General features: G+C 44.7%; 1 protein-coding gene across 8 annotated transcripts in view; it reads right to left on the reverse strand.

The window, feature by feature from the left end:
- LTBP1 (latent transforming growth factor beta binding protein 1) overlaps positions 1 to 22,108 on the reverse strand; it is a 384,533-nt gene extending 362,425 nt beyond the window's left edge. For 4 of the 8 annotated variants that reach the window (XM_087436921.1, XM_087436918.1, XM_087436917.1 and 1 more), the window contains exons 1-2: positions 21,244 to 22,107; positions 20,153 to 20,223 (exon numbers count right to left, since the gene is read on the reverse strand). In XM_087436921.1, coding sequence (XP_087293047.1) covers positions 20,153 to 20,223; positions 21,244 to 21,734 — 562 coding nt within the window. In that variant the 5' untranslated portion in view covers positions 21,735 to 22,107. Of the gene's footprint in view, positions 1 to 20,152; positions 20,224 to 21,243 lie in introns of all 8 variants that reach the window. The other 4 variants (XM_087436922.1, XM_087436919.1, XM_087436923.1 and 1 more) reach the window with 2 other exon arrangements.
- Between the last annotated feature and the right edge of the window lie 1,875 nt (positions 22,109 to 23,983).

Below are 23,983 nucleotides of genomic sequence, written 5' to 3' on the forward strand. Positions count from 1 at the left end.
CTCTACTGCGTGCCAGGCCGGGTGCTGGATTCTTCACTTACACGTCCTGCAGTCACTACAACAGGGACACATCTCCACTTTCAGATTAGGATACGGAGCCTGGATTCAGATCCAGGTCTGTGCACTTGCAATGGAATCATGGTGCTGCTGGATGAACAACTGAGATGGAGAATCAAGCCTCTCCAAGCTCTTGGCTCCAACTACCACTTCATCCTTATCACCTTCCCTTCCTCTAGCAGCATGCTATAAGCTCAGCAAAAAAGACTATGCCCCCACCCCCCACGTTATGAATACAACTCATGCTTCCCACCCCTGGGCTTTTGTTGACACTGGTCTCTCTGCCTGGAATGCCCTTCTCTCAGTCTCAACCTGCAAAAACATCCTGCCCACCTAACTCAACTCCCTCTGGATCCTGCTCTAGAACTTTCTGAACACAGCTGAGTTTGATATCCATCTCTCCCCTTTGAACCCCAGTGGCACTTGATTTCCCTCTTGTATCAATCTGTGCGCTTTTCCCATCCATTTCACACTGCAGCATACTCTTGGGTGGCAGAAACTGACTCATCTTTGTGTCTCCACATCTTCCACCCCAGCACTGAGGATAGCACCTCCCATATAACTGATACTCAACAAACACTTGCTGAATCGAGCAGATGTTGTAAGATGCTATCAAGAAGCACACTGAAAAAATGCAACAGTCAGAAATTATATGAAATTATCCTGCTTCTAGAAATATTTTCAAGAATTCCTTATTAGTGTGAGGACTCTGTCATCTATAAGTAGAGACTAAATACAAGCAAATGAATGGACATTTTAAGGAAGTACATTTAAACTCTAAAAAAAACAATTTAATTTTTCACAATTCAAGTTGTCTGTAAAAGAAAAGGGTTGGTCATGAAGGAATGAGCTTCTTGTCTCTAGGTTTCAAGTACAGGCCAAGTGTCCTGTGGCAGAGGTGCCTGAAGGATTCCTGGGATGCAGGAGGGATGGAGTAGCTGGGTTACATGTCTGACTTCCTAGATCATTTCCAAATAGGATTCTAGCCACTCTCTTCCTGTTGTCAGGACAGCCACTGAAGATGACAAGCATGTTCTGTCATGTTATAATATCTGGAAACAGTTCCCTGAAACTTTACCCCATGTTACTTAGCCAAGCATCAATGCGTCACTTAACCCTGAAGTTGTGCAACAATAAAGTCAGAGAAGCCAATGAGCTCATCCTCTGATCCCAAACCCTTATTTTTATCATGAAAGTCTTCGTTTGATTTTAAAACACTTTCCAAACCCGTCAAAAGCCAGCTGAAAATTTAGATAGTTCATGTGGTGATTATTTTGCAAACTTAGTGAAAAGTTAAATTATACAACTATAAATCAAGAAAAAATATTCAAGTCATTAGAATCATAAAAGTTTGTAAGTAATAATGATAGTGTGTAACAAACCAAAAAGTATGATGAATTCAATTCTGGACACCCGACGTCCATGAAAAAACGTATTGGCTTAAATCCTCTGTAGTTGCAGGTATTTATGTGGGCATATATTAAAACAAAAAGATAAGGGCCGGCCCCATGGCTTAGCGGTTGAGCGCGCACGCTCCGCTGCTGGCGGCCCAGGTTCGGATCCCGGGTGCGCACCGACGCACCGCTTCTCTGGCCATGCTGGGGCTGCGTCCCACATGCAGCAACTGGAAGGATGTGCAGCTATGGCATACAACTATCTGCTGGGGCTTTGGGGGGAAAAAAAGAAAGAAAGAAAGAAACAATGAAGAAATTAAAAAAAAAAAACAAAAAAGATAAACTAATATAAGATCATATTTTGTTTTGTAACTTTTAGCAACAAGTTCAGTGATATAAGAAAAAAAGTGAAATGAGTGATAAATTCAAGCAAAAGTCAATAAGCACTTTCTTCTTCTCAAGTCAAAATTTTGTCACCACACTTTCAAAAATCTGCTACAGCTGTCTTTATTAACCATGTAATCCTACCTTGAGCCAGGGGGTAGTAGCTATTGTAATCTTTGAAAGTAAACTGTTTATCTGTGAGAGATGAACTGTCCACTGTGAGAGATGGACAAATTCCACCACTTCCCAAGAGAAAGGAGGGCATTCGGCAGCCTGACACAGTTAAGGGGGTGACTAATTCCTTCAGGGAAAACTCTTATATGCACTTTCTTTGTGTGTCACGCAAAAGCTTAGTGAATTTAATCTGTCTCCCACCCAGATGAAAACGCTGCAAAGACAGGTAGAATCTTAATACCAAACTGAGTCATAAAAATTACTAATGAAACACATAACTTTTCTCCACACAGTGCTTTGCAACATGTGCTATGAATCAGACGAGGTCATCTTGAAGATACTCCCACACACATTCATTTATTTAACAGTTTATAAAACAGTCATCCAAAAGGGTATTCAAGAACCCTATATGAAAAGCATCCAAACTTACGAAAATGTGGTTAATGACCCAGATGCCAGTCTTCATGTAAACATTAGAAGTAAACAGTAAAGAACAATCTAACTCCAACCCAACAGTGTTAAGCTTTGGGAATCTCACTCCATGTGTTTCTAAGTGAATTTTTTTATATGGAACTCAGAATTCTATAAAAAAGTTACTGAAACTAAAATCACACTAAAAATATATATTTTTACATACTCTATACTTTGTCTCCATATGATCTAATATAAATATTCATCACTAGGCTTAAATTTGAAAATTAAATGTGAGCTCTAGAACTATTCCAATCCCGCAGAACGCTCAGACATCATGCTAACAACCCTAGACGCAAGAGATTGTGAGTTAATTTGCTCGAGACCTCTGTCAATTGCATTTGCACAGAACATCAGTGGGCACGATAAGCATCAGGTCAATAAAGCAGCTCCCAAAATGGTAAAATGCAGGACTTACACTTGGTTATTATTATTCTTGCTTAGAAATTAACAATAGCTAACACTTAACCTATCGCTAGGTAAATTTTTCTTTTTTTTACAAGGGTCCTCACATTTTCCTTTTGCATTGTGCCCTGCAAATTATGTAGCCGATTTGGTCCTGAAATGACCAGTCAAATCCCTAGATCCAGCGAGGCCTGAAGCCAGCATAAACCTTAGTCCTCCCAGTTATACAGCAATAAACAGCCTCTTTTCCTTTAGCCTGTCTGTGTATCTTTCACTTACAACCAAAGGGTCTGCTTAACACAGCCTCGGAGTCCACCCCCTCTTCCACCACACGCTGCAAACACTTGCTCCACTTGGCCCTGGCTGCCTCTGCATTACCCTCCAGTCAATCCATTTGCTCACCAACAGCATCCTAAGAGCCCTAGCTGATCCCCTGCCCTGGCTGCTGAGAGTCTGGATTTCCCTCTGAGATATAGATGAATCGAATTCAATCTTCTATGTTTATAAGATTCACTTAATTGAACCAAAAGGGTCAGAAAGATGAGAAAGATTCATTCATTCATTCATTCATTCATTCAAAAAATATTTATTGAGTATCTACCAGGTACTAGGCACGGAGATAAAAGAAACCCTTTTGCACTTGCAACTGATAGCAGAAAACACCCTTAGAAAGTTGCAAGTTAGCTATGTCTTTCCCTTAGAAACAGACAGGCAGAGAAGCTTAAAGGTGTGGGAAGGGGGAAAGAAGAAGATCAAAAGCCAGATATGAAAGGGAGAACACTCAGGTCTTCCCCAAGGTTTCCGGAAGAAACCAAGAAGTGTCGCTGGAGGGTTACACAGGACACCATCCCCCCGAGTGTCCCCATTCCCACCCCTCAACACCTCTAGGCCAGCCCGCAGGACCCCTGCTACCCCACTGGGGCCCTAGAGGAAAAGAGGGGTCTCCCAGGGCATTTAACCCTGAACAAGAATGATAGCTCCTAGGGAAAGATCCTCTTCATGTTTCTGAGAGCAACTATACATGTTTGGTTAACAGAAGGAAGTCTTGCTCAATTCCATGCGAGTGGAAGAACATGTAACCCTATAGTCCCAAGTGAGAACGTGAAGCTTCTTTTCCCATGGAAACATCTCTAGGCATGGCAGTTGGGCTCTAAACTAGGCCAAGCACCACCCTTGGGCTTTGGACTGCGTTTCCCTACAAGGCCGTGGATGCAGAGACGAAGAGGAGCTGGATCTGGATCTGAAATCTGCTGTGAGGAGGACACAACCCTTCTAAACCTCAGCTTTCTCATCTATAAAGTGGAGGTTAAACTGGTAGCTAATCATGGGCTTGCCGTGGGGATTACCTGGAGGAAGCTTCGTGGAGATGCAGCACAGGGCCCGGCACATCAGGCCTCAGCACACGGTCCTGTGTTACTTGGGAATGGAAGACCCGCACCCCAAACCACCAGCTTATGAGGATCCTTTGGGGACCCACGTGTACAAAAGTAGGAGGCACTCCAGAGCACCAGCTGAAAACAGCTTTGCTTTTCTATGTTTTTAATACTAACACTTATATCAATGCTAGTTTAACAAAATTAAAGTGAGACATCTTATCCAAAACACATGACAAATTATAGTTAATATTTACATAGCACTTTTCTTTCAGGTGAGTTTAAAACATGTCTTACACATTATTATCAAACCCTAGGGAATAATAGGAAGAATTTTTTAAAACCCTTTTTGTAGAGAGAAGGCCATCAGAGTCCACATAGCCTGGGAAGTCACTTCTCTGCCCTTGACCCTTAACTCCCCTCCTCTATAAATGCAAGATTGAGCAAACATGACCCCAAAAGACCCTTTCCCGTTCTCTCATCCTGGCCCCACAGTCAAGCCCACTGCTACAGGTGCAGCTGAGCTAAAACATGCCAGAGAAACTGCTCTCCTGTTTTGAAAAACCATCGGAGGTTCCACAAGATCACAGGATCAGAGGAGCCCTTCGAAGCCATGTTTTTTCACTAGGAAGCTGAGTGATGAGAAACGTCAGGAGAGATGAAAGGAGAGCCTGAAACGTATTCAGATCAAAAAAAGAGATTTGGCCAAAACCACTTGTAATATCAGCAGTAGAATAAGATGATTGCTAGCAAGGAAGCAGCAGCAGTCTGGTGCTTGTCCAGGTACGTATGACAGAAGATACACACCAGTCCTCTTTGGACTGACATCTGTAGGAACTCAGAGCTATATGTGGCACCACCCAGTCATGGACACCACCCGTAAGATGGTAGGTACCTTCTGTAAACGGCATCCTCGGAAAGGGTCCTTGGTGGACCTCCCTTGAGTGCCCTCAGCTAAAAGCTAAAAACATAACAAATGTAAGGTGTTGTCTTCATTACCCTCAAATCCCCCTCAATAGGAGAAAACACCATAAAACAAATGTCTTAGAAGGAAATTATTCAGGAGTATTTTGACAATCTGGCTTTAAGATCCAATGACCCAATTTAGGGATATTGAATAAAAAGGAAGGATTATCAGAGGATGCTTCAGAGGCCTTATGATTTGTAATCTCATTGTTCTTAAAACAAAACTTAACGTCGTCCACTTTGGCCACAGAGCTTACCACTTTAATCCACGACTGTGTCTTATTATTCTATTGCAATGGTATTCTTCCTCTTCAGTAAAGACTTATGGTTAAAGCAAATCTAAACCCTCCCAATTGTAACCAGAGGACACCTTTTCCAGCCAAACTATCAAGTCAGCACCATCCATTACCTTAGTGAAGGGCTTTCCCACCAGACTCCCCAAGTCCAAACCGTCTATTCTCAAACCCATTTCAAACAATTTCTACTCTAATATTTCCCTCAGGGAGAGCAAGTTCCCTCCCTCAAACCCCCACTACTCCAGATCAGGAGATACTTGAAGATACCACATTTTATTCATTTTTATATTTCCAGTGCTAGGAAAGTGGCTGACACATAGAATGGTTCACTAGGTGCTTGTTAGATGGATGAATGAGCCTTGGGTCTGGGCCACTCTTGTGGCATCTACACAATCTTCCTTGTATTCGTTTTCTATTGGTACCTAACAAACTACCACCATTTCAATGGCTTAGAACAAGACACATTTATTATCTCACAATTTCTATGAGTCAGGAGTCTGGGCACAGATTAACCAGGTCCTCTGCTTCAGGGTCTCTCAAAGCTGCAATCAAGGTGTCAGCTGGGCTAGTCTCATCTGAGGCTCAACTGGGGAAGAATCTACTTCCAAGATCATTCAGGTTGTTGGCAGAATTCACTTCCTTGTGGCTGTAGGACTGAGGGCCCCAGCTTCATACTGGCTACAGCTAGAGACCCCCTATGGTTTCCTGCCACATGGCCCTCTCCATAGGCCAGCCACAAGCACAACAGGGTAGCTTAGTTTCTCCAAGCCAGTAGGAAGTCTCTCGCTCCAGGAGCTAAGATGGAGTCATCTATAATATAACATAATCAAGGAAGTGACATCCCATCATCTTTGCCATATTCTAGTGACTAGAAGCAAGTCACAAGTTCCGCCCACACTCAGGGGGAGGGACTTATACAAGGGGGTGACCCATGGGTGGTCATCTTAGGGTGTGTCTGCCACATTCCTAGTGTTAATGGTCATCTTGGCCTTTCCACTGGACTCTAAGCTCCACAGAGCAGAGTCTTAATGGTCTTCTTAGCCCACAGCACAGTGCCTTCTCTATAGCAGGCACTTCATAAAAACTTAGTGAATTGAAATGAAAGGTGGAGGCAAATATAAGGAACAGACCTCTAAGGACATATACAGAGAGGTGAGTCAGCTAGAAAAATGTTAGCAGTCGTTTTTAAAACAAGTGTTTACCCATCCTGAGACTGAAGGAGTGAGAAGTTTTTTTTAATCCATACTTTTAAGCAATTCCTCAAATTTGAGTCTTTTCAAAATTTGGGCACCATTTGCTAGGATTATGGCCTTGTCTACATAAAATTTAAACATTTAGATGCTTTATCAAAAGTAACATGTAGATATTCAGAAACAACTGCATGGTAGCATTGGGAAGAAAAGATAAAATATTTACTTTTAACCAGGTATAACTATTACCACAATAACTGATGATTTAAGTAAGCCTTCCCCTCGCCCCCAAAAAAATCTTTCTACCTGGAAAAGAAATAAACATTTTTAAAAGACCTAATTTTTCTTCAATACTCAGGTAAAGTATCTTTGCATTCATTTATATTGCAGAAAGAAGAAAAGATAAGTAATGGAGAAAATGGTCCCAATTTTACAGATAAGCAAACCAACTCCTTCCTCAGCTCTTTCTATAGACTCCTAGTCTTATAATAGGCAATTCTTTTCCTAAATACACATCTAATAAAAGTGTGTGTCATCGCTGAAATTCTTAACTGGGCTGCTTCCAAACATCTGATGTATTCCTCCAGCGACTTCTAGGATTGAGTCAGCAGGACCCCAAGGAATGGCCTCGAAGCGCTGCCTCGTTCCCTCTCCATCTGAAATTCATCTTCACACAAGAAAGCTTCATTGCTGCCAACGCTGAGGGCATGTTCTGGACAAGAGCTTACTCTTTGTTTCACTTTTAAACTATTTTGGAAACAAGTAATGGCACCTGCCTCCAAAATAAAATGTCACATTCACTTCTGTTACTTTCATTAATTTTGTAATACCTTTCTAGTCATTCCTTGCCTCTGTCATCTTTTATTCCAATAGACTCACTTTAAACCCAGGGTCCTTAAACTTCAGTGTGGATCAGCCAGCAGGGTGCTTGCAAAAATGAGGGTCATGGGGTCACACCAGGGGGTTCCAATTCGGTAGGTGTTGGGGTGGTCCCCCACAACCTGCTGTTGTTACACATCCCACAGGTGGCTGTGATGCAAGGGGGTGCCAACCACCACACCTTGATAAATGCAGCTTTGAGGAATAAGAAGTGTGATTTAAGCATCTTCCTTGTTAAAGAACAGAATAGGACTAGGAAGGCCCAAAGGTACAAAACTCACATTTACTGGATGGCAAGTGTTTCTCTGGGTCTCCTTGGTGAGTATGTGGAACAGAATATAACGTGCACAGCTGCACCTGCTCAGATTCCAAGGTTCCCACCTGAGACTGGGGGACTGCTCCATACCATTAGGAAGGGGGAGGAAACATAAGCTTCTAGACTCCAAGGCATGGAGCCCAAGTAGCCAATTTCCCTGTACCCTTTCTCCCTTTAAACGTGATTAAGGGGAGGGAGGGATATGGAAAAGGTGGGTTTAGCTAGAGCAGTTCTCAAACCATAGCTGTCTCAGCATCGCCTAGAGGGCTTGTTAAAACAGAGGGCTGGGCCCCATGCCCAGTTTCTGAGTCAGCACCTCTAGGGTGGGGCCCGGAGAGTTTGCATTTCAAAAGTTCCCAGGTGACGGTGAAGCCCTGGTCGAGGGACCACGCTGTGAACCACTAGGTCTGTGAAGTGCCATTCAAGTAGTCTATATATTCACAGACAGAATGGGTCAATTTTACCAGAGAGCGAGCCTCTAATATTCAAAATTGAGCACTAAAGACTGTAACACAGGGAAGTTTGCTGTAATATACATTCTCTCATAACAAAAGGAATAGCTTAATAACATAATCTCGGTATCCACTGATTTAAATGAATTTCAGCTAGTCTTTCCATAAGAAACAAATGTGACTTGTAATGCTTATTAATCAAGAAACCTTACTGAGGGTCTATTATATACACAGAACCGCTGTGTAGGCCAACTTCCTAATGGATAAAAAGTAAAACAAAAACAGGGTCCCTGTCTTTAATTTACTTATTGTCTATATTATTTCACCTCCAATTACTAAGGTATTTTGGACTAACAACATAACCTTTTCACTATCACAATAAGAAAGAAATGGAGGTCTCTAGAAAGGATTCTTGTCTTTGCTTGCACTCTACTTTTACGAGAATAAAGCAAATCACAGTGGGAGGATGGAGGATTAAAGTGGGACTTTAGGTATTTTTGCTTATTTTCAAACCAACTTCCAGGAGGTACCCCCAGAGACCATAAACCATCAGTAAACAGGATGATCAATAAAAAGACCTGAGACACAAGATCTGTAATCATCAAAAACCCACTGAAATACATTAAACATTCTATTTTTCAAGACAAGAAATATAACACATAATAGAAAAAAATTTCACAAAACAGCTATAAAAACTTTATTAATAATATCACTTAATGCTCATATGGTTCTTTTGTGAAGCATTTTCACGAACCTCATTTTATTTGATCTTTACCACACACACAAAAATGGAAGGTGTAGCCAACAGGTGCTATTAATCCCATTTACAAACAGGAACAAAACTGCCCAGAGATGGTGACAACACACGCCCAGCTGAGGCTGCCTTTGCACCTACCTTGGGCCCACCCCACAATCTGTAAATGAGATGCAGGGGGGAAGGGGGTTGACCAAAACCTCAAAACAGCACTCAAATGTATTCCAAATATTTTACACTCTCACTTTAACACATCCTAACTGCTCTCTGTGAATTTTCTACGATCACCAGATTAGAATTTTTATCTTTAGTTCTTAAACGATTTAACGTTTTGTTTTGTATTTAGTACCATGTGAGGATCCCCACTAGTCTGCCTTTTAACACAGGAGGGACCAGAGACTTTTCTTTTTTCAACTCTCACACTTTCATCCTAAGTCTCAACCTCATGGCTCTGGTGAACATGTCCCCTTTCTGCCAGAGCTCGGCAGAGGCATGGGGGGTCCAATCAGCATGAGGCTGGTCTGGCAATCTGGACACAGTGCAAGCGGTCAGACCGTGACAATAATTTGTGGTGGCCTTGGCACTTCACTGTTCTATACCCAATTTTTCTCACCAATAAAAAATAGCAATAAAGGTGACTGAATTTTCAATTTAAGACATTCTTTTTCCATGCCTTCAAAGAAGTGCTGAAAAATACCAAATCCTGTATTGTATTTTATTTAATAATAAAATCTCCTTACATTTATAAGTCCCCTTTATTATCTTATTAATGGCCTTACACAGCCTTTAGGACCTGACTGGGGATCCAGCCCTTTCTCTCTTACCACTTATTACTCCAGCCCTCCCTGACAACCCAACAATACTCACCTCCGGGGTCCCTGTACTGAGTCAGGCCTATTCCAACCTCAGGGCCTTTGTACTCTGCTGCTCTCTTGGCCTAAAATGCTCTTCCCTCCAGACCCTTTCGTATCCCACAGGTCTCATAGGTCACTTCCTTATAGAGACCTTCCCTGACCATGCCCCCTCAGCTCCCATCACTCTCTAGCCTACCATTGTGTTTTATTTTCTTTATAGTACTTAACACCTTCTGTGTGCTAGTACCTAGTACACAGGGGCTCAGTGAAAGTGCAATAAATGAATCCATGTGTTCATTCATTCATTAAATCATTCATTCATTCATTCCATAAAGGTCTATGTGCTTACCAGGGACTGAGGATAAAAAGATGGCTATGGTGTGATCCCTACCCTCATAGAGCTCACAGTCAAGCTGGAAAGTGAAACACACACACACGACTGTGATACTATGTGAAAAGTGTTAAGACAGAAGAGGATTTGTATGCCCAATATTCACAAGAATGACTTGAATTAGGTTGGGTAAATGAATGTACTCTCCCCATTAATTTCATTCAGGTTGAAAAAAGACTCAGAGGAGTTAATTAATTGATCTGCTTGAACCCTCACAGCTAATGGCAGAGGCAGAAGTTCCCCCACTCCTGAATCAATGTAGCAAATGATTCATCAAGGTGAGCTGGTATGTCTTAGCTGATTTAAATAGCTTTTACAATGAAACATATTTTGAAATGCTAATTCGTAACTATCCACTAGATACAGTGTTAAAATGAAATGTGTATGGGTGAAAGGATGGAGATTCTACTTTTAATTTATACTAACATTAAAGGAATGAAGTTCCTGCAAGATTGAAAGCACGATTGGAACTGTTTGGTAATCCCATAAGAAATATAAAAATATTTTTAAGTCTACAAAGACAAAAGATCCTTATTATTATATTTTCCTTATTTTATTAATCATATTTTCCTCCAGTGGATTTTTACTGGTTACATCCTATCTCCTCTGTGAAGATTCTCCATTAATTCATTAACAAAACACCTCTGAAGTTTCCCCTACAGCCATTTTTTCGTTCTCACCTCTGAATAACTCATCCATCAGTTCAGTAAAGTTGACCATAGCAACTTCAGGTAGCAACACCTTCCTCCAATTTGTCTTCCCCGCCATCGACCAAACTCATCTTTCCTCTGGTCCAGCAGAACCAAGAGCACGTATTCAAAAACCAGCCCATCAATCTCCTAATTTACAAAACATGACATTTCACAAACTGTTTACTGACGTCCGTGCCAACAATATTACTCAAGTGTGGTGGCGTGAACAGCCACAGGGAATAGTGTAGTTGGCCAAGAGCAGTATTTGGGGATCTAAAATTACAGAGAAAATCATACAACGTTCCTTTTATTTAGTCCCAAATCTCTATCAGATGATGTTGAGCAGAAAGATTCTACAATTGGCAGGGAGAAAGGAAAAGCTGTCCTGAAGTTTGGGCCATACCGGGGCAGCCTTCAGAGAGAAAGCAGGAGGGAACAGAACAAGGTGGTGTACCCTTGAGAAGCTGTCATAATAAGCACTGTCTGCTGGCAAGGATAAGCACACAGAGAAAACAGAGGCAAGAAAACCAAATGGAAATTATCGCCAAAAGGTGAGAGTAAACAAAGAAAAAAGGAGGTAGAATTCTTTATATAGTATTTCAAGGACAGTATTTATAACACAGCAAAGTCAGAGATGCCACTTCAATTCTATTCAATTCAGTGAACATTTGTACTACAGCAAGGAATAGAGCCTGGGTACTTAAAATCACACAAAGAAAATCCTGCTCACCAGGAGCTCACACTGATGGGCAGACAGGTGCCTCTCCCACCTGGTCCAGCCATACCCAGAGCAAAGTAAGAGTAAAATCAGAGGGCTCAGGGAGAGGGGGGGCTCAGGGAGAGGGGGAGATGGAGCCGTGATTTCACCAGGGCATCTGAGAAACACAAAGAGGGGTGTGTAAAAGGCTGGGATGCCCAGGAGGGGACGGCGGAAGCAGAATGGGAGCTCCTGAGAGCTCGAATATTGGTGAGCAGGAGTCCCACTCTCTAAGCACTCTTCATGTACGTATTACTTCATGCGGTCCCTCAACAAGCCTCTGAATAATGGTACAGACATCATTACACCTGCACTGTGAATGGGGTAACTTAGCCTTGCCCCAGGTCTCACAGTCCAAGGTCACAAAGTGAGGAAGTGTTAACATCAAGACAGGAGCCCTGTATTCAAACTCCAAAAATCTAAACTTCTAACCAGTGAGCTACACTGCCTCTAGTTCAGGACAAGTAAAATTCCCCCTGTGAGGGAGGGAGGGAGTAACCAGCAGCATTTCCTTATTGTAACCACATTGTCTTGGGTCTAAATGACACTGTGCACAGATTCTTGGTATCCAATGGGCTGTGCCTACATGAACTGTTCAATCCTTAATAATAAGCAAGGCTAATTAATAGGTACACATGAGCATATACAAATAAATACCTCTGACATATTTTTCCATAAGTTGTTCCATTGGTTGTTCCAAAACAACCAATTTGTGTCACATCAACAAATTATGTACTATTTTCTCTCCACTAACAAGACAGGAAACATCATTAGTAAAACAAGCATTTAGAGCAAGATAAGACCATAGTCTCCCCCTTAGCTATAAATCATGGCACTTAATTACCACATCAGGGAGTTTTTAAAAACATGACCCTGATGGGTAGCTGTTGGATATTTATTTTCTGTAGTTTTGTGTATTTAAAATATGATATAATTAAAAATAGAATACTTAGCACAAAAAAACACTCGATGTGCTCCAAAGTGTTTAAACCTTTCTAAAAACCACTTTATTTAACCACCTGTGTATCACTAACAATTTTGAAAATTTCCAACTCTTGTAAAAATATATTTTTATCAAACATTCAACTAACTAGAGAAAAACTGGATGGAAAAAAGCCTATATGCAGCAATCTTTGTATATGCTCTTCAAAATTGAGCTAAACCGATATTTAAAGGGCTCCCGCCTTGAGAAGTTTCTAAATTGTTAAGTGTTGGGCTTGGCCTTTAAATTCCTACACAAAAAGTAATAAGTATTGCCCAGGAGAGGGTTCCTTCCGGATCACTGTTTCTCAAAACGTGGGCCACCTTCATCAGCATCATCTAGAGTGCTCGTTAAAAACCCCAGAGATTCTAACTCAATAAAGCAGTTTAACAAACTCATCCAGTGATCAGATGCACATTCATGCTGAAGAACCACCAATCTAGAATCTCTTAAAACAGACCAAGTAAAAATGGCCAGAGTAATCTAAATCACCAGTGGCCAATTCCTTATCTCTCCTACTCCGTGGAGTAGCCAGACCTCTTAGGTTAGGGAAGGAGCCTCATTAGAGTCACAGTCACAGACCCTGTGGGAGGCGAACCTTCGCCCACCCATCCTTGGGCTATTGCTAGGGAATCCCCAAGTGCCCCAGAGGTGACCCAACTCTGAGTAGCCCAGCTCTCAAGCCCATGTGCAGCATCTATGGGCTTGTGTTGTAAGTTGAACTGTATCCCCATCCACCCTGAAAAAAAAATATTTTGGAGTCCTGACCCCCAGTGCCTTACTATGTGACCTCATTTGGACCTCATTTGGAGATAGGGTCTTTATAGAGGTAATCCAGTTAAAATGAGGCCAGTAGGGTGGGCCCTAATTCAATATGACTGCTGTCCTCATAAAAAGAAGAAATCTGGACACCAAGATAGACACATACACAGGGAAGATGACGTGAAGAGACACAGGGAGAAGACGGCCTTCTACAAGCCAAGGAGAAAGGCCTGAACAGATCCTTCCCTCACAGCCTCCAGAAGGAGCCCACCTTGATTTTGGACTTCTAGCCTCCAGAACTCTGAGACGATAAATTTCTGCTGTTCTAAGCTACCCAGTCTGTGGTACTTTGTTATGGCAGCCCTAGTAAACTAACACAGCTTGGGAAATCACGGAGAGAACTTAGGCAGTGAAAGCCAATCCAGATCAGGGCTGACAGGAGAGTTAAGACCAAGACCACAAGAGAGAAGATTGTCACACTGGACGTGCAGGCAGCGTATGGCGGGAGACAGAACAACAAACCAAGAGCCCCAAGATCTGGGGTGGGGTCTGAGCACTGCCCCCATCTGTGAAGAGGGTAATAAGTCACGCCTGCCTCGCCTACCCCCACAGGGTGTAAAGATCAAGCAGATGCTCTCCGCCTGCTCAAAAGCACTGCATAGTTACCCTCAGCACACCAGCAGCTCCTCATTGTGGGCTCTGATCTTGGTCACCGTTAAACAGTGGTGACACAGCCCTAGCACTCCAAGTCACTCTGGCCATTGCTACAAAGGATTTGGAAGCAAAATCTGCATTTTAGGAAAATTTAATTTTAACTCCCCAACACGTTTGAGTATGTTTGCAATATCCTAGACAACAAATAACAGGGTCAGAAACAGCAAACTCCTATGGTTGCCAAAGGTGCTTTCAAAAAGTCAGGCTTCCTAAAGGCCAGGGGTTCACCAGGCAGAGAAACACGTCAATATAGCAGGCCAGGCAGGGGCAGGTGGTGTGTTCAGGCCGGCCCATGGGCTGGAGAAGGGAGGGCTTCGCAATGAAGGTTTAAGTACTATCGCAACACAGAATTTATGGTTCCTAAACGTTTGTTTTAACTAGTGTTGAGAACACATATTTGACCCAGGGTGAACTTTAGCTCTGGGTCCCTCTCCCTTCGCAGGGATGTCTGTGCCGCATGACAAGATTTTCCAGCTGACCCTCCCACCCCTGCTCCCAGCACTGGGGCCGGGCGGCCCTCCCAGCAGCTGCCACGGTAAACCTCACTGCAGATCTGTTGGCAAAGCAGCTGTCAATGGTCATAGCAGGCATACGAAAAATGTGTAATCATTCTGGGCCCAACTCCCAAGCTTGGCTCGCACAACGCCGAGCCATGGCCTGAAAGTCCTCTCGGTCACCTGGAACTCTAGCCACATTACACACTCCTGGACGATGCCATCTACTGCAGCATCTCTGAGCTCCAAGGGTAAACATAACTCTGTCTCCTCTGTATATAATAAAGGAAAATTTCTAGGGTTGGGTTTTTTTCCCCAAAGTAGCATGGGCTGAATGCCAGTGGAAAAGCAATGGAATATCGATTTTCTGTTTCTTGCTAAGGAGAGAACAAGTCATTTGATGTGCCATGAGTTAAGTGAGTAAAAACAGACCCTATACTCCCTACAGCTGGCTGTATTTCTCCTCTATTCATAGAACCTGGCACATGGTAAAAGCTAAACAGATATCCGTTAAATAAATGAAAGAACCATCCATGCATGTAGGGAGGGGCTGCAATGTGCCAGCCACCCGCTGGGGATTCATACCTGCCATCTTTCCTCTTCCGTCCACCTCACTCTGCCAGACCAGCCTCACCCTCATCTCATCTACATTCTTTTGTGTTGTTGCCCCCAAGAGCAGTCTCCTCTTCAAAGCCGAGCCCACTGGCAATGTCTCTCTCTGGCCCACACTTAGCCTGATAGGGGGCAAAAAGACTGGAAGAACCAATAGGGGGTAGGTTCACTTTGGACAGAGAGAAAAAAATGCAAAATCGGGGAGAGGCAATAACATTACACATTGTGGGTTTAATGCCCCACTTGGAAGACAAAGTCTCTAAGCTACAAAGCCCTCCTATAAATGTTAACTCCTTGGAAAAAGAATAAACGTGGTACCATCTCTTTTGCCCAAAACAGATAGCACAATGAGCGGTCACTCCATATTAATAACTAAAATGACATATCTCATGCTATAATTTCAACTCGTAGAGATCTACACACAAAAGGTGTCTGGAGGGGCCAGCCAAGTGGCGTAATTGTTAAGGGCTAGCACTCCGCTTCAGCGGCCGGAGGGTTTGCGGGTTTGGATCCTGGGCGCACACCGATGCACGGCTTGTCAAGCCATGCAGTGGCAGTGTCCCATATAAAGTGGAAGAAGATGGGCATGGATGTTAGCCCAGCGCCAATCTTCCTCAGCAAAAAGAGGAGGATTGGCATTGGATGTTAGCTCAGGGCTGATCTTCCTCACAGAAAGAAAAAAAAAAGGTGTCTGGCAATTAACATGCAATTGGGCATGTCTACATAGCAACTGGGTGGCTAGAGCCCCTAGGACCAGTTTCGTGGATGCACACATTCATCCTCTGCCCATGTTTGGGTCTGCTGCCTGCTTGTTTCACATCTTTCTGATTTGCAATTTAAGGTTCACTACATCTTCAGTCTTCAAATCATTGGCCTGTTACCCATTTAAATTAAGTTTCAATCAACTAAAAACAATCTAGTCTGGCTCAAAAGGGCACCTTATTTTCTTCCCTGCATTAAGCAAACTGAACAACATCAACACACCCAATCTCTTATGCAGAAATATTTTTTGCATCAGTTGGATGTGACCTATGTAAACTGAAATTCTTCAGCTAAAGCCTTTCAATCATCCTCAAAATATAATGACAATCAGGAGGCATCCTGGACAATATATTTAAATGTACATACACGTTTTATGATGACTACTATCTTAAGGGGGAACTTCATGTTTATATGTCATCGGGTTTTGTGTTCCTAAGTGTAAGAAACCATACCCAAGGCCAATTGTTCAATCTCAGCATAATAATGAAGTAAGACAGGAAAGAGACCACAAATCAATTTCTTTTGCAATCTAAATTGCACTATGATTTACTGAAGTAGTTACAGTCACAAAAATTTGTGTCAGAATTTTTTCCATTCAATTTATGAATACTTTAGGGGAGTATTTTTCCTCTAAACAGCAAGCTTTTACACAAAGAGAACTAGAGACACACAAATAATCTAATATTTAGTCTCTTTTAAAGTTCTTTTAAAATAAATCATTCAGGGGTACAGAACAACCTAACTTCTTTCTTTTTCTTGGTAATCAAAGCCAGGATGGGAGTGACTGGCTTTTTCTTTTTTTTTTTTTTTTATCTTTATTGAAGTATAACTGACAAAATTGTCAGTGCCATCTACTGCATATATTTGAGGCATATGATGAAGTTTTGATATATAGACGTTGCGAAATAACTGCCACGATCAAGCTAATTAACATACTCATCTCCTCACCGAGTTAACATTTTTTTTGTGTGGTGACAACACTTTAAGCTCTACCCTCTTAGCAAATTCCAAGTATAGAACACAGTACTGTTAACTATAGTCACATTGCTGTGCATTAGATCTCCAGCACTTATTCATCTTGCATAACTGAAACTTTGTACCCCTCGACCAACATCTCTCCATTTCCCCCTCCCTCTGACCCTAAACTACTTTAAAGCTATAACATAAAAAGGGATCCACATCTACATTATTTAAAAAGACAATGACAACAGCCAGGGAAACAGACATAGGGAAAGAAGGAAACCAAGTAAGAGATAAATGAGACAGGAATTACTTGGCTTGATCCAATAATAAACTCTAAGAATCTTTCTGCTTTCATCAACGCTTTCACACCGATTCTCCTTCACCTTGATACCTTCAACAATGCTAAAAAGTAGGCAAGGTTTTAACACAGTCACTTCCAGATGGGAAAATAGATCGGCACAGAGGTCAAGTGAATTCTCCAAGGTTGCACAGCTAGTGATGGCTTCAGGATTTGAACTTAGGTCTTCGGAACCCAAGGCCGAGGTCTTTGCTGGTGTCACGCTGCTCAGCCATGGATACACGTTTCACGGCAGTGATAAACCCAGTTTTCCCATCTGAAGGCAGAAGGCTCCTTCATCTCTCTGGCTCTCCCAGACACACACAAAACAAGTCCACCATTGAAACATCTCCATCTAGTAGATATATTACTTTGGACTGAGCACTGACCTACCCCAGCATCACTTTTAAAAACACAATTATTCCTGAAAGGACTTGTGATTTAAGTTTCTAGCATTTGGGCCTGAATTAATTTGTCAGACTGGGCAGTACAGGAAGGCAAATCTTTTGAATGCTGAAAACCGTCGAAAAGGAAAGTGACGCTGCATTGCTTAGATCCCGGTGCTGTCCAAGGGCTACCTTCTAAGAGGTGGAAGGATGACTTGAACCAAAAGCCAGAGGCATTTGTTGTAGGTATTGGGAGACTAAATCAATGTAGCACCTTCCTCCGGAACCCTATAGTAACTGTTTAATCCTAACTCTTCTGACCACTAGCCATCTGCAGCCTCTCTCTTTCTGGGTCACCAGGGGGCAAATCCAGCTAAACTTAGGCACACACATGCTCTTGCCTCCCTCACCTGGAGAAGCAGGAAGCCATGGGGTGATTCCTCAAGATCTGGATGCTCTCCTTCTACAGAACCTTTGGACCTTCTAGAACATCTTTGGATCCCCAAATTCTCAGACCACCTGAGAATGGGGGACTACTCTCTCTTCAGAGAGGCACTCAATTGCATCATCTGCCAGGCAAATTTTTTTTTTTTTTTTGTGAGGAAGATCAGCCCTGAGCTAACATCCATGCTAATCCTCCTCTTTTTGCTGAGGAAGACTGGCTCTGAGCTAACATCTATTGCCAATCCTCCTCCTTTTTTCCCCCCAAGCCCCAGTAGATAGTTGTATGTCATAGTTGCACATCCTTCTAGTTGCTGTATGTGGGACGCGGCCTCAGCATAGCCAGAGAAGCGGTGGGTAGGTGCGCGCCCAGGATCCGAATGCCGGGCCGCCAGTAGCAGAGCGCACGCACTTAACCGCTAAGACACGGGGCCGGCCCCAAGCAAATTTCTTCAAGTCTTAGCACATTCTCTCTAACAGGCATCAAGGAGCACCCCCCCATCATCTATAAAATCTTGCTCTGTATTTTTAATCTTTACACAGCAATATCCCCCTGCAATGGTACTGTCGTGGATGGGTTGTCTCCACGTTATAGGTAAACCATATCATATCAGGTTTTGAGCAGAAGTTACCGAAGGGAGGAAAGGGTGTGTAATTTGACCTGAGAAATTGTAAATTCAAGAAAACGCTGGTGCACTAGTGTCAAGTGTAATCTAAGTGAAAAATTATGACAATCTAAAATGCCTACAACCCTGAGCATTTCTGATCTAGTGGTTTGAGTTCAGTAATCAGGAGGCTGATAGTGAGTTCATGTCTGCTATTACTCCTTGATCACAGCCCAATCATAACCCATTTGGACAACGTTTTTACAAAATTAAAGCCACTATGCCAAAGGCCTTCTGTTTCTTTCAAGGATTGAAGGCATTTTTCAACAAGCAAGTTCACCAGAATGACCGTACTAAAAATTTTCTTTAATTCATCCACCAGTATTTTAAAATCCAAACCATATACAAGACAAATTGCTAAATTTTATTTATTATGCTGAATACTAATGAGCAGCTGAAATTTTGGATGATTCTAATCTACAGGGTTACAGCTCAAGCTCTATACAGAGAACATCTAAGAATGCTTAACTTTTTCTGAGTGGAAATAAGTTATTTTCAATTAGCACCAGACAGAATCAACTTGTCAAAAGGAGCCTCAAAACGCATTTTAACTTAATCCTTAACTCCACAATGCGTAGGGGAAATATTTTTCGATGTTCTCAAATCTATATGCATCATGAACCCATTTTTTGAAACACACTGCTAAGCACGTGTATTAACTGGAGAAACACTGCAAGAAGCCCCCACCTGTCAGTTCTGAAGAACAGTAGGGTGGTTACCTCCCGGGAAACAGTCAGGCCCCAACGATGGAGGATTCTGGTTGCTGTTTTCAAAAAGCTTTAAAAACTACTCATGTTTTATTCCAGAATAGGGCCTTCTACTTCCCATTCCCCTCCTGCCATCATCTTAAAGAACGTTTTTCATTTGTTGATATCCAGGCTTAAATTCATTCTATTGGTTCTGCCAGATAGCATATCCTCCAATGGGCATTTTTTTCTAGCTCCTGATTCACAGGTGTGACAGAGTGATTAATGCCTCGGTTGAGTGCAGAGGAATCTTGGATGCACGGTTCCGCACAAGGAATTGCTGCTGGCGCTGATGCTATCATCACCCTGGCCCAGCCCTTCCAGGGTGGTAATGAAGGCTGCAAATCATGCAGGAGACTGCATTGCAGACATCGGCTTCTCCAGGGCAACATTAGTCTCTTCAAGTGACCCCTGTGGGATCTCCCCATGTGGACAGCCCCACTTTGCCTACTGTGCAGGGCCACTGTGAACAAGGAAACTTACGTTTGGTGCACCTCTGGGAGCCAGGGGCCTTACTCCAGCCTTGGCAGCACTGCCCTCCACAGACATTGACCCTGAAACAAAGCAAGACCCTTGAGTCCAGGAGTAACAACATTCTCTTCCCGAGAACCCAAGCCTCCAGAGGGTTCCTGCAATGGGTACCCAGGATGCCCAACCCAAAGCTGCCCAGGTAGAAGGGTAAGGACCATGTATGAGGGAGGGGTGAGAGAACCAAAAAGACTGCATAAACCAAAGCTAAACAGGAGGGGAGAACGAGGTCCAAATAAATGGTTTTCTTAACCCCCAAAGTAAAGTAGAACCAAATGTATTTTGTATATCATCTGCACCCACATTTTAAATTGAATCGAGTTTTACAGACAAGAGTCGAAACGGGTGAGATCACAATGCCTGGAACCACCCCTGAAGAAAAAAACCAAACAAGCAAAATAAGTTTCCCCCCACACCCCCAACCTGCGATGAATGGGGGGCTGGGGGGTGGGGAGAGGGTGGGGGGTTGGATGTTCTCCAGCGCCCAATAACAGAAACTTTCCAACCGAAAATTCTGTTAATGCTAAGACACCCCGCCCCAGGACAGCAGACCCCACAGGTGCAGGGAAGCCCAAGCCCAGAATTTCTAGGATGCTGAAACGTTCTAGGGCACAGAACGGGAGCTGGGTCTTGACAGCCAGCCCTTCCCAAAACGTTTCTTCCATTAGCTAGAAAAAAAAAACTAATACTGAGTTGCAAAGAGAAGTTTAATTGATGCTGAGGGATTCAGCTGTAGTGACTTCACGTTTACGCCCGTCTTCTAGGAGTAGTTGGGTTCGCGCACAGAAGGTTACGCCCCAGGCAGAAATGCCTTTTGTGTTTACCCGCAGCTCGGTAACAATGCACTCGGAGTTTATCCTCAGGAACAGTGGCTCAGCTTCCCCGCACTCCGCTCTTCCCGCCGCGCTCCAGGGCAGGGAGAGGCGGGCGGGGAGAGAGACCAGACCCGCCGCGCTCGACGTCCGCAGCCACAGCGGGGCTCCGAGTGCCGACCCCGCGGGTCCCGACGCGGGCGGCGCGCGCGAGGAGGGAGGGTGTGGGCTTACCCCTGCAGCTGCTGCTTCTGGTGAACCTGCAGCCTCGAGCCCCCGCCGCTCTGGGTCTCCTGCGGCACTTTGGAGCGCACAACTTGCCTGCCTTGTTTGGCGATCGGGGCGGCCGCCGGGTGACCGCCGGGCTTGGGGTGGAGCTGCCCGCCGGGGCCCCCGGGAGGCGCCGGCTCCGGCGGTGGCGGTGGCGGCCGGAGCCCCTGCAGGGCCGCGCCGCCGGGCTGGCTCGTGCGCCGCGTCCGCTCCGAGGGCGCCCCCGGGGAAGCGCGGCTGGGGGCCCCGGCGCCCGCCGAGCTGCGGCTGTACCTGGCGTTGAGCGCGACGTTGAAGGTCCGTGGGCGCGGGGGCCCGCCCAGCGGCAAGGCGCCCGCCGCCAGGCCGGGGCCCGGGCGCACCACGTACGTGATCCTCCGCACCCGGCCGTGCGCCGACGACGCGAGCAGCCCTGCCCAGAGCAGGAGCCCCCACCTGAGCCAGGCCCCCGCCATCGCGGGCCCGAGCCGGCGCGACCGGCCCCCGCCCCCGGCCGTGCGGCTCGCCCGGTGCGGCCGCCTGCGCGCGCTCGGGCTCCGAGAACTGCCGAGAGCCCGGGAAAGGCGGGGAGGAGGAAAACTCGGTTGCAGGAGAGGAAGTTCTGCGGGCGGCTGAGCGGCCCCAGACCCGAGCCGAAAGCCGCGGGGAGGAGGGGGCGGGCGTGGGGGTGGGGAGCGCGGGGCCCGGGAGGGGAGAGGAGGGGCGAGGGGAGCGGGCTGCGCAAGGTGAGGGTCCGCTGGCCGAGCCGCGGGTGCAGGGGGCGCCGCGCCCGGGACCCGGCGAGAGTGGCCGAGGGTGGGTGTGAGCGCGCGGGACGCTCAGAGGTAGCCCCAGCTGCAAAGTCTTTAAAAAGTTTCTCTCGCCGTGGAACCGAGTGTCAGATCTGAACAGCCAATCTCCAGCAGACGTGACGTCAGGCAGTAAATCCTAATTGGGGAAAGCGTGAGATGAGCCCGAGAACGTGCCGCCACCCTCCACATCCACATGGATTGTTACTGTGGGTCGCCACGGTATAGGTCCCCGCTCCCCGGTTCCGTGTCCTGGGAAAGGACAAAGGACTCGGCAATGTCACTTCCTAAGGGTCCTTTCCTTCTAGAAGCCCCACAGGATTCATTTGATATTGTTTGGAAGACATTTCCAGGCATTTTCTTATCCGTGTTTGCTCAGATAGTTGCTGCAGGTATTGGATTAAGATACCAGATCGGGCCCCAGAAAGGACTGCTCGGGGTGCGCCGAGCTGCCCATCGTAAAGTCTTTAGATGGTTCTGTTTGGGACTGTAAACTGCACTTGACTGTTTCTCATTCTGCAGCTTCTGGTACCCGACTCGACTCCTCGCTTGTCATGTACGAGAGCGCAGGGCGGGCAGCAGGGGGCGCGCACGTAGACGGGAAAACCGCAACAGGAATCAACCCCAGAGGGCGGCAGCTCTGCTCTTGGTGAAGAGGCCTTCAGGATACGACTAGTACAGAGTTTAGGATGCATGACAACCCCAGACCATTATTAGTATTAAAAAAAAAAAAAAAGAAGTCATCTGTTCCCTCGGCTCCAACCGAAAGTAAAGGATCACTCACTGGAGATAACCCAAAATCACATTAAGGGAGATGCAGAGTGTTCCAGAGGGCAGAGTCCCTTGCGGGGGGTGGGGTGGGGGGTGGGGGGTGTCATAGTGCCCTTTGGGGAAAACCATGAAATAATGACATATTTACTTCTAGCATTTGAATTAAAAACAATGTCTCCAGCAGAATGCACAATTTTATTATATGAATGCAATTGAAAACCCATGGGTAGCAATCTGTTTTTTAAAAAGCCATTTAGCTAATAATGATAGTCTGTTTCCAAGGCTTTGGTTGGTCTGGTTCATATTTGTTTGTGGCTTATCCTTTTGTTTTGTTGTCTGCCTGCATTGGCTAGTAGACAATTGGTAGGAAGTGGCGATGGTTTAAGAAGAATTAATGGAAAATGATTTAAAGTTGAGGAAACTTAATCCATTAATCTATTTTTTCTGTACATTAAAGAAAGATCTCCAAATTTGATTTAGCAGGAGAGGGCCTCAGTCCATCTGCTTGAGCCCCAGTTTCATGTGAGAACACATCTGAGAGCCACTGTTGTAGGATGAATAGCATTGGGCTGGAGGGAGAGACCTCAGTTCAGTCCTAACACTGCTGCTAATTAGCCGAAAGACCACAGGCAATTCACCTCTCTTCTCTGAACCTCAAGTTCCTCCATGACACAGAGAAGTTGGATTAAAAGTCACTTCCAGCCCTACAGTCTGTGGCTCTAGGAACATCTGGGGTCCCTGTGGACAGGATGGGTGAGGTCATTCGAGGTCAATCTCTGAGCCCGGCCAAAGGGAACCAGCAGAGAAGATTGAGGAAGGAGAGTGGGTCAAGAAACTGCCTCCCAGCCCTGGCTTCTATAGGAAGGACGCAATAACAAGCTAATAAATATCCACCAAGTGTCTACTCTGAGGCAAGCACAGAGGCTGAACCTCTACGGATACAAGGTAGCACAAGGCACAACCACTTTGTCTTGGAGAAATTTTCTGTCTGGTTAGAGAGATAAGATGTAAATAAACAGAAGCTAAAAAAAAGGTAAATAACTGAATTAAGCAACACTTTGAGAGAATAATAGAACCCTCACAAGGCAGGATCTGATTTGTATGAGGCCAATGTCACAGCACAACCCACAATTCTCCGTCATCTC

The sequence above is a fragment of the Ceratotherium simum genome, chromosome 11 (genome assembly GCF_057802395.1).
Source record: "Ceratotherium simum simum isolate JZ-2026a chromosome 11, ASM5780239v1, whole genome shotgun sequence".
Lineage (NCBI taxonomy): Eukaryota > Metazoa > Chordata > Mammalia > Perissodactyla > Rhinocerotidae > Ceratotherium > Ceratotherium simum.